Raw genomic sequence first — 11,571 nt, 5'->3', positions numbered from 1 at the left:
GGGTGGGGGAAGGGAGTGTAACCCCTTGTAAATTACACCTGTGGCTGCAACAAAGGATTATTTTTATTATCCATTAATCTGCTGTTTATACTAAATTATTTATGTTCTCACAAAGAAAAGCCATGCAGCCTGTTCTTGATTTTATTTTTATTTTGTTGCTTTAAACAGACAGTTATAATATTCCCAACTGCAATCAGCTTCTCTCACTCACTTTCTTTGTCCTCATCTAGGCCTACTGTCTCAATTTCTATCCTTTCCTCCAGTCTGGCTTTGTGTGTGTACACCCAAAACACCCTCCCCTCCTCCTAGTGCATTGGCATACAAGAGTACAGTAAAATTGTATTATAGGCCTTCACATGCAGTACCTTACTACACTATTGCCTCCTACACTCAGATTGAGTCACTTATCTAAGCCTGAAACATGATCAATCTGCTCCAGTATCTACTACCTCCCCAGGGTAGTCGGTTGTGGGGTTCGTACCCCTCGGTACCCCCTGAGGGCCGTATGAAGAAAGGCATTATGGGTGTGCAGTGGTGTGGGCACATAGTAGTAGCAGTCTGTTCCCTGGCCCTCATTATCCAGTCCTTTGTTACAGTAAGCCATACCTCGCGGAGCCCAGATGCAGCATGTCCAGATTAGATTTTACACCCGCCAGGAGTCCTGAAAAGCCACCCCGAATCGAGCCTAATCCTCCTGCAAGACTTTCTCTTTTCTTCTCACTCTCTGTACCACACACAGACACATGCACGCGCACACAAACACACACACACACACACACACACACACACACACACACACACACACACAAAGCTGGTCACACAAGAGCACCAATTGGAGACTTCAAAATTACTTATTGTAGTTGTTAGAGCCCAGTTGGTGCCTTGTGTCTTTAATCCCCGTCCAGAGATGCTGTCAGCTGCTTAAAGACCCTGGGCCTTTTTTGATTCTTTGTTACACAAATCAGAGCTGCAGATAATCATCTAATAAATCCTAGACTCCAAGATTTGAGTGGATTAAAAATAAAACCGCATCATGAAACAACCTGGTTCTCATTGTGTTGTGTTCTCCAGAAATGTAAACATCTGAAACGAGTTTCACATCTCAGGGAACACAACTTGGCTGTTAGTTTGGATGTTAAGGATATTTTCTGTGGTGAGCTTTGGAAAACTGCTTTCAGTGTAAAAAAAAAAAAAAGCACCTACCCAGTTTTGCTACTTTAGCGTTTGCACAAGCTGGACTGGTCCGGTGATTCAGCACACCACTAATGTAATTCCATCTTAAAGACTCCACACCAGTTACGATTTCTCAATCCTTGTCTTTATTTTAACACAGCCGCAGGCTGGATGTTGTCTTTGGCCCTGCATGTCATGTTGTGTGAAGCCACAAGTCCATTTGCAGACTTATCAGCAGGGGGACTCCAAGACCAAATTCCACTGTGTTGGATCCAGCAGCCGGCGAGTGGGAACTGTGCTGAGATGTGATAAAGACGTCTAAATGTTACAACAAATACATCGGTAAACTCCCCGTCTGTTGGTGAGTTATTCATAGTACCACCTCCACACCCGCTGGTAGAATTTAACAGGCACTTGCGGCCCCGCTCAAGTCAATCTTATCCACTGGACTACACCAGTTTTAATTGTAATTGCTGCTGTTCTGGGATACAGCGTTGCTTACAATTTACACCTCTGTGTGATCATCTTACATTTCTTCAAAGCATTTTCCTAGCTGGTGTGTAGCTGCGGCGGTTTGTTTTGTGTTTGAACATGGCCACAATCTGGTTAACCTGTTGCTGTTTTTCTCTGTTATCAAAATAAACTGAATACATTGTTTGAAAGCCAAAATAAGCAATTTGGGAAAATTTGGGCACTGGGGAATGGTGTTGGGCATTGTCTGGCATTCCCTATTGTCTGACACGGGCCCCATTTACACTTTCATTTCAAGCGTCTCGGATACTGAAGAAAGCCACAAATTCAGTGAGTGGTTGTAATGCACCTGTGGCTGTTTGTTGAACTGCCAACAGTGCCAGAAGAGTAATAACTTCTGCACTTAAACAGTTTAGTTTCAACAATAACAGAGACATTGAGACATTTCAGCGTCTCTACTGGCTCTCATTCATACCGTTCTCTCACCCACACATGTCATGCAATGCATTAGCTTTTTTGAGATGGGATAGCTGTCCAACCTGCCTAAGACGTATGAGGTGTATATAGGCGCATAGTTGTTGCTACCTGAGAACGTGAAAGCATCAAAGGGTACACCTAGGCTGGGTAATATGTTGATGTTATATTGACATTGATTTATGAGGCTAAATATGTTAAGACCAAAATGCAGGGAAGAGGCAAGCCAGCAGGCAGGAGAGTAAGAGCGGGGATTTATTGACACAATGGCAGAATTTCAACAAACACAGGGATCAGGTCGCAAAAACAAGAGATTCAAGGAAACAAAGTCAAAAAATTTAAAAAATCACCACAACCCAAAAAAAACAAAAGAGAAAAGGAAAAAACAAAAACTGGGTGCTGGAGAAACAGCAACTGGAACAGACTCACAGGGAAAGTCAGAAACAGCGCCTGAAAGGCTGACAGGACAAACGATCTGACAAGAGACTAAGGGAACACAGAGGTTAATTACAAGAGGTAACGAGGAACAGGTGATACATCAGGTGAATCACATTAGGGCGGGGCAGGACAATCAGACAGGTAAGAAGTAAAACTAGAGACCAGACGAGACAGAGACCAGACTTCAAAATAAAACAGGAAACCGAACGTACCGACAGACACTCACAGGGGAACACAAGACAGGAACAGCCCCACAAGACACAAACACGGGGAGACAAGACAGGACCAAAAAAAACAAAGGAGGAAAAGAAAACGCAAACCCCCAAACCATAAAAAAATGTTGTCTTCAATTTGGGAAATCGTAATATGTTGTAGAGCCCGACCCTTAAAGAATTTTTAAGGCCGATAACAATCCAAATATTTAAAAATCCGATATTCCGATATATAGTTAATATATTTATATATATATATTTAAAATCATGGTCAGGCACTCAAGGTGGTTACAAAAAGTGATACTAAAAAGTGCTTTAATACATGGGGCAAGACATTAAATGTCATAATTTTTCTTCCTTTGTGTTCCCTTCCATCAGCACCGGTGGTTAAAATGATACCAGAAGCTCTCCTGCCTTTTCTTCCTACTATGTCCACATTCTTGATAATTCATCTAAAATGTAATTGTTTACATTTTTTGTGAAAGTACCAAAAGTCTACTGTATAATATCGCAGCAATATCGACATTTATGTTCTTTTACCGTTTATATTTATATTGTGATATTTGATTTTCTCCATATTGCCCAGCTCTAGGTGCATCGTCTTTTCTGCTCATTTTTTGTGCCTAGCTACGTCTTCAGATGAAAATCTCCATGACACGCAAATTCTTTGCATTGTTTACAGTTATTTATAAAAAAGGCCAGAACATGACTCCTCTGCTTACTTTACTGTGCAACTAGAATACCTGAGATGACTTGAATTATCCTTAAAGCCGTGTCAGTCCTGCTGAAACATTAAAACGTAATCCAGTTTACCCGTGAGTAAGACAAACAAAGCAGAGCTAAATCCAGAACACACACATGACTCCTTCCTTTCACTTGATTCCTATTTGCCCATCAAACCTCGATAATGTCTGGCTTTGATAACGCCTTGAGACACACTGATCTATACATAAACACGGAGAAACACACAATCCATGACATTACATAAGCGCCCACAGAGGACACCCCAGTCCAGTGGCCGACATTGTTGTGGTGTGGTTTGTTGCCACGACAACGGCACAATATTTCTGGGCGGCATGTCTAGTTTTTGTGTCTGCATGGCACCAAATCCACTTCCTCGCCAACAGGAATTCCTTACAAGGATCTTTTTTCTTTTCTAATCATGTGTTTTAGATTTGCAGGAGTTTTAAAGACATATATATGTGAAACTCTATAACAGTCTGAAATGTATTAGTGGCGATAAGAAGTATTGTTTGGCTGGAAATAGTACCTCTAATGGTGATGTGGCCTTGTGTATATGCTTATGTAAAAATGACATGTTCACAAATTCACTTACACCCACACACACACACACACACACACACACATATATGCAGTTGGTTAGAGTTTCCATACATAACCATTCTTGTAAGGCTTGATCCTTGATTTGGCTTCCACAAGTCAAGTGTCTCAACTGGCTGTGTTTGGCGACGTCTATTCCTGCTATCTTTTCCATACAGAATACCACATGCTATATTAAGCTGAGTGAATGTGGTAACAAGATGCTCATAACAAAACGCTGAGAGGGAACATTCCACCACTGGGTTCCTGATGTTGTTTTCATGGTCGTTGCCATCTCGGATGGCAAATATTTCTCCTCAGAATCAAAATAGACCGGTATTTACGTTTTTGCTTTTCAGCAGACGATGTCATCCAGAGGAACTTTACAAACCACGCCGGCTGTTGACGGACGCGCATTAGCTGTCGTTGGAAGTGAACCAGTAAACCTGCGATCATGCGATCAATCTGTACAACTAATATCACCCTGGAGACACAGTGAGGTATTGAAAGTCAAAATGGACATAAGGCGGACCCATTGTTCTTACGTTAAACAGACTTATTCAACATTTAGTAACAGGCCATATCAGAGCACAGAGTCCTGATGTCGGAGCAGCACAAAAGCTCCAGAGATCCCTGAGATGAAAATGTGATTAAATATTAAATTGATGTTTTGGCCCTACTCTCTACTGGAGAGATTTACTAAAAGGTATCAGGGCTAAGTCCATCCTGCTCCCAACCCTCTCACTGCTCCTGAAATAAAGGCAGTTGCCAAGCCTCTGTGAATTTTTGTTTACCTGGACGGATTGAGGCCAGCTACTTACATAATACCAGGTTGATTATGGAGGGAGAATTGGTGGTTGCAGGTGGTCCAGACAATCTTGAGGTGGACGTAAATTACCATTCTAGCTAACTCCACCATGTTAACATTTTATTTTTCTACTGATGTTCATTAACGTGCTCTTTCCCAATCAAATAAATAAATTAATAAGTCAGGCAATGTAGGTGGAAACACCTGTGTGGGTGGACCGTAGGGAGTGTGGTTGTCCAATATGGCAGATGCTATTTTATATTGTAAATGCAATATATCAACATGACATCATGACTTGGCATAAACCCACACGGCAACTTTCTTCAGCCAAGTCCCTGAAATAGTCCTTTATAAACTTTATTCCAACGTCTGTTTTTTCATTTGGTATGTCTGTCAATTAAGCTCAACCAAATTATTTAAAAAATTGGTCAAACAAGGGCTGGGGCTGCAAATTTGTTCCTAACTAGACGCCTTGTGTACATTACATCTGTTGCATTGCTCATCCTTATGTAACAATGTTTATACGTATGGACCCTGTTAAATAAATAACTAAATACATGAATATACAGGAGTTGCTGTGTGTTTATGCACCTCCTGGTAGTCTCTCTGACCACAAAACCTGCCACCCAAGCATTAGTTCATCTTAGTTGCCAGATGAGCTGCAGGCATGCAAAGGTGGGTGGGTCGACTGTGCATTTTTGTGCCTTATAGATTTCACAGAACCCAAATGTTACCTTATCTGTATTAGCCCCACTTGACTTATTTCACAGGCTGTGAAAACAATCTATTCCTGTCTCCTGACAGATGCTAACTTTGTGCTGCTTGTGCTTCCTACCATAAAAAACTTTTTTGAATGTTCCTCATACTGTATTTAACTTTCTTCTCCTTTCATTTGTTCTCATTATTTATTGATCAGCCTCGACACGTGAGCTTGTTGGCGAGCACACTACAGCTAAAACTTTTAAATGTTGGCAGCGGAAGAGGTGAGTTAGAGAGATGGAGGAGACAGGAAAGGAAGAGAATTCAGGCCGCCTGGTGTGTGTATGTGAATATGTGTGTGCGTGTGCATACTTCAGAGAGAGTTTTGTGTGGTGAGTGGGTGGGTGCGTCAGTCAGTCGGCCTGGACTCTCTGCAGTGTACTCAGCCTCTGCGCTCTCCTCCCGGCTGAGTGGAAACATCATGTGTCTGTGGGACGCTCAGAAGAACAGCCCCGTTTCTCCAAACTGAGACCAGAATAGACAGATAAAGACAGACCTAGGGAGGAAGAGGGCACAAAATGGACTCATCCAGAAATTTGGAGTAGACTACCTAGAAAAGAGCAACCAAAAGACACTGAAACAGGAACCTTTTTGAGGAAAGTTTTTCTCTATTCAGCCTTTTGATCCTACCACCTCAAACCTGGCTATGCCATGCTGGCCCAGAGGAACGGGCTACCACCAGGCTGTAAGCCGGTTCCTCTGAAGGATCACCCAGACCTGCGGGATGTGGACGTGAACGCCGAAGGGTGCTGCTCCCTCTCTCGTTCCCCGTCATCTGGAGGTTGTCCCTGGGCTCGCCTGGCCGGCGTGGACGGCTGCCTGTCAGAGCCGTACTGTCTTTGGTTCCAGCTTTTAGCCAGGGCCTACTGGGGAGAGGTAGAACTGGGGGTGACCAGTCCTAACCGCAGCCTGTCCTGGGCTCGGCTCAGAGAAGCCTCCAGAAAGAACTGTGTCAGATCTCCGGTAAGAACAGTTGCGTATGAAAAAGTTGAAGAGCATCCTTGTGTATTGGCATTTTGAGGAGGCAAGTGTAGCAGATTAGAGGCATTTAGCAAATCGCCTGACTTGCTGAAATATTTGTTTAGGCGATATCAGTGGCAGAGGTGTATAGGTTTACATAGAAAGCATTTGATAGGGGAGGGGAGGTTTAGGGGCGGCTGCACTTTGTTGTGCTGTCTGAGGAATTTTGTGTGCGTCATCCTGCTCTCCAGCAGCAGGGTAGTCCTGTTTCACTGACCGATATCTTCTGTAATGTGAGTCTGTCTGTGTGTGTGTTTTGGTTTTAGGTTTCATTTATGGTAGGTCCCTTTGGTAGTTTCCGAGTGACACTTTGCTGCATGCTGTTAGAGGAAGATGAGGTTGATTTTCCAGCTGTGCGTATTTTAGAATTTCTCCTTCTACAATTAGGTTTTTTTTATATATAGCATGGACTTAAGCTTAATAGAATGAAGTCATTGTGCAATGATATTTTCCTAAAGTATTGGGAATAAGGGTGACTAATGTTGAAGTCTGTGGTCAGAGAGGGAGAGAAGTTTGGAAAGAAAAGGCGAGAGGGAGTGAAAGAGGTAGATGCATGAGGTCAGATGACCCACGGGTGACTCACACACTTTCTTTTCTAAGAAAAAATAAGAAAGTAAAATAGTGTGGAGAAAAGCTGAGTCCACAAGTAATGCCATTCAAATGTACTCATCTCATTTACATAAAGTAGCAGGAATAGGCATGTAAATGCATCATCCCGCAGGCCACGACCCCATATGGCAGTACCCAGATCAAACCCTACGTGTACACATAATGGTAACTGTTTTGGTGGACATATTGCTTGCATAATTGAGTCATTTATGTTCATCAGGTAATTGTGGGATCTTGTTGGGAGCAGATTTACAGTATTGTACCTCTTTTACTGAAGCACTATGCTGCTGTTTCCCTTCACACTGTGCTATGCTCCTGCTTCTCTTGCTGTATAATTCAACATGTTATATATAGAGAGATGGAAAATGTGTGTGCGCACCTCTTCCATGGGGCACTTGAGTCAATGGCTTAGCTATTGCATAATAAAACATTAAATCTTAAGCATGAAATCAAAACAAACAGCTAAGTTGGACTGTCAGCCTCTCCTCAATGTTACAATGTGGACTGAGGCTTACTTCCAGCTCCACACCACTGGGTATTGGTGGTGATTTCACCAGTCAAACCATTAAGCCCACACCCATCCCGCTCTCTGAAGGCCTCTACATCTGCTGCTCCCAGACAGGCCGAGAAGAGGTGTGGATAGAGAAGTTAGAGGGATGGTGGGGGAGAATGTCTTTGTTTTGGATCCACACCTACGATGTATTTTGGTAGGAGAAGAGCCTTTGGCGAGATTTGGGTTGAGGCTGAAACTCTTGGCAGGCTCTCGTAGCCCGGAGTCACCACGGGTAGTGTTAGCAATAACCGCTAACGCACACCCTGTGGTGCAGTGGTTCAGTTTCATCATTACTTTGATGATAGATGTGACAAAAGTCTTGTAGCTCCGACAGCTCGCAGCAGCAGGAAAGACCCGAGTGTTTCTCAGTGATGGAACAAAATAGACGTCGGGATTAAGAGTTATAGAATATTTCCTGCTGTATGTGTATCATAATGATAAAGCTGGGTTGTAAAGTTCTTGAAAAGGCTTTGGGAAGTACTGGACTATTGCAAGACAACTTTTTTTTCTCCCAGAGCCCATTGTGACTTGTCAAACCAAGACTCCAAAACCCAAATATATTGAAGCTCCAATGATTTAGGTGAAGGAAAAGCAGCAAATCATAACATTTGAAAGGCTAGAACAATATTTAGTTTCGGCATTTATGCTTAATAACATTTAATTAATTTAAAAACAATTGTTGCTGACTCGTAGGTTAATCGACTATTAGTTTCTACTACTCTGTGGCTGCTGTAATTTAGTTGGACATATTTTTAAATGTGCATTCTTTAAAAAATGTTTTGGAAAACGTGGATCAAACCATACTGTACCACAGCTGAAATGATTAGTTATATCATCTATTAGTCAGTCAGCAGCCAATTGGCTACTGTTTTGACAATCACTTTTTACACAATTACTCATTAGTCTTCTTTTTTTTAAGTTTAAATGGAAAAGAATCACTGGCTACATCAACAGCTTCTGATTTAGTTCCAAATTTGAATGCATGCTGTTTTTCTTCATCCATGATAATAAACTGAATATATTTGGTGTTTTTGGCTGTTAGTCAGACAAAACAAGATATTTGAACATGTTATCTTGAACCCGATTAATCAATTAATATACAGAATATTTAATGAAGACTCTATGATAAAACTTACCTTTTAGTGTAGATGTAATATGTGACCACCTATACTCTGTGTGTGTGTGTGTGTGTGTGTGTGTGTGTGTGTGTGTGTGTGTGTGTGTGTGTGTGTGTGTGTGTGTGTGTGTGTGTGTGTGTGTGTGTGTGTGTGTGTGTGTATTTTGTAACATCTTCAGGAAAAGAGTAATTTTGTAAACTGGGGTGGCTCACTGTATTTTCAGCGTAGCTACAGTTGCCAGTTGAAAGCATTGTGTTATATAGGCATTCATTTTACGCAAACTAAGAGCTGCCAGCATTTAATAAGAGTTTTTTTTCATCCCGTGTTAGTCACAGTAGGAATGTAGAAGATAAGTCTGTCATCATGCAACCACGCCAAATAGCCCTGCAAAGCCCCAAATGTGCAATAACTAAAGCCATATGTATGGCTGTGCGGAGCTCGGGGCAGTACAAATGTGGCTTAAATGACAATCCTGATTATTCTGACAGATCACTGACGTTTACCACAACTTAGGAACAAAATTGTCTGACTGCATTTTTTGGCCTCTGTCCCCAACATTTTAACACTTTTCATCTGAGGATAACAGGTGTGCTGAGTCAAATGAATGTTTCTGTATTTGCAAGCTGAGACTCGGATGTCTTAATCAGCTGCTTGTGAATGTGATATATCTATATTTTCATCGATAAGACAGATCGCAGCAGCAGAGGTCAGTTTGTTGGTATTTAAGACCATGTGTTGATGGCGCTGAAGAGTGGGGGAATATTCTGAGCTTTGTGACACTTGTATGTGAACAGAAATTACAGATCAAGTCCAGTAAATAACAAAGTTAATCTGTAGAATGTAGAATGTTTTCGTGGAAATGGGGGGGTATAGATAGATATGTAGATATATGTTGTATTGTTTGTGAATTAGTATCAATCTGCCATTGTGATTGTAATGACAATCAACAGAAGAATTCCAGGTCAAACATGTTCCACTTCATCAAAATCTGACTTTTATTTGCAGGTTTCAGTCTACAACTGTATGTCCTCATTTATTTATGCAGCAGAAACACCCTACAAACTAGCCTGGTCCTACCAGACTCTGGTACATTTCATTTGCTCAGAGAGTCTGGCCACTCTCCACTGACAAGTGTGAACTTCCTTGAAGGCGGGAACTCTGTTGAAGTTTAAAACTATTGGATCTGCCCAGAGCCACTCTGGATCTGCCACAACCAATCACTAACGTTTGGTCGTGACGTCGGCTTAGCATCACTAGCGTTAGCCTTAGATAACTCTTTCACCACTAACAGAGCGAGCTAGAAAATCTAACTTTTTTGTGGAGCAGTGCATCATGTACAGCAGCGGTTCACAAACTAATGAGTTGTAAAAACTGCCAGCAGGGTCCCAGGATTCATTTTGAGGGAGTTATATAATATAACAATATATTTCTGCTGCACAAGGTTGTTTATTTTTATCTTAACCTTTTAAAAAGGCTTTGCTTTTTTTTTTGTTAAATACAGGATCCTTTTACATGGTAGGCCTTTAAAAGTACTTCTGAATTATTTGGTTAAACTGCTTACAGTTCTTGCTCACACTAAGGCCTTAACCTGTGACATGGGGTCATGAAGCACAAAAGTCCCCAAAAAGTCCCATTTTTTTTTTCTCTTCAGTTTTTTGCATTCATCGCCATCGTTCAGAGTATGATAAGAAGATCAATACCATACTTTAATCTGTATGCTCAATATAAAGCTGTAGTCGGTTAGCTTAGCTTAGCATGAAGACTAAAAGCAGGGGGAAACCTCTAGCCTGGTTCTTTCCAAATGTTATAAATTCCACCTATCAGCACTTCCAAAGCTCAACCTTTAAAAAACAAAGCTGACCTCTTTATGCTAGTTAACAGGCTTCTGGTAGCCGATAGCTTATATTTAAGATACAGACAAGAGAGTTGTATCAATCTTCTCATCTAATTTTCAACCCGAAAAAAGCAAATATTGCCAGAAATAAATTACCAGTTAGTCTTTAAAAAAGAGCTTCTCTGCTTTTCAATTTCTGTCTGTGTCAACACCGGTGTACACACTGTATATGTCCTGAAGATCAACACTGATGTACCTGTTTTTGTCCTCCTTTCAGGCCAAGCAGAAGGATGGGCGCGATCAGAGCGAGGCGTCGGCCGTGGCTTCCCCCGGGGCAGAGGAGGAAGCTTTTTCATGGCCGGGGCCCAAGACGCTTCACCTGCGCAGAACCTCCCAGGGCTTCGGCTTCACACTGCGACACTTCATTGTCTACCCGCCCGAGTCTGCCGTCCACAACTCTCTGAAGGTGACAGAACGTCATCCCTTAGCCCTCCGTTGACACTATGACCTAAATATAATGAAACAAAACAAACTTGACATTGTCTAATGCGGTTTAGAGCCGAGTAATTGTTTAAAAAAAGCAAGAGATTCTGACGTTGAAGTAAGAAATTATACTCACATTTCCAAAGTAAATATACTTTTGTTGAATTAAGTGATGTAAGCCTCAGGCCAGCAGGAGGATATGACCCAATATAAAAAAGAGACTTACTAGAAACAGATGGAATAATCTTACACCACAGGCCATTTTAAGAAATAAAACTATATATATATATATATATATA

General features: G+C 41.6%; 1 protein-coding gene across 5 annotated transcripts in view; it reads left to right on the top strand.

Annotated features, from left to right (window-relative positions):
- Positions 1 to 11,571, top strand: part of arhgap21a (Rho GTPase activating protein 21a) — an 88,434-nt gene that overhangs the window by 36,075 nt on the left and 40,788 nt on the right. For 3 of the 5 annotated variants that reach the window (XM_032503468.1, XM_032503469.1, XM_032503467.1), the window contains exons 1-2: positions 6,010 to 6,618; positions 11,067 to 11,255. In XM_032503468.1, the coding sequence (XP_032359359.1) occupies positions 6,307 to 6,618; positions 11,067 to 11,255 (501 nt within the window). In that variant the 5' untranslated portion in view covers positions 6,010 to 6,306. Of the gene's footprint in view, positions 1 to 6,009; positions 6,619 to 11,066; positions 11,256 to 11,571 lie in introns of those variants that run through there. The other 2 variants (XM_032503471.1, XM_032503470.1) reach the window with 1 other exon arrangement.

This window comes from Etheostoma spectabile, chromosome 22, assembly GCF_008692095.1.
Source record: "Etheostoma spectabile isolate EspeVRDwgs_2016 chromosome 22, UIUC_Espe_1.0, whole genome shotgun sequence".
NCBI classification, from domain to species: Eukaryota; Metazoa; Chordata; class Actinopteri; order Perciformes; family Percidae; genus Etheostoma; species Etheostoma spectabile.
This window is presented reverse-complemented; position numbering and strand designations above follow the sequence as displayed.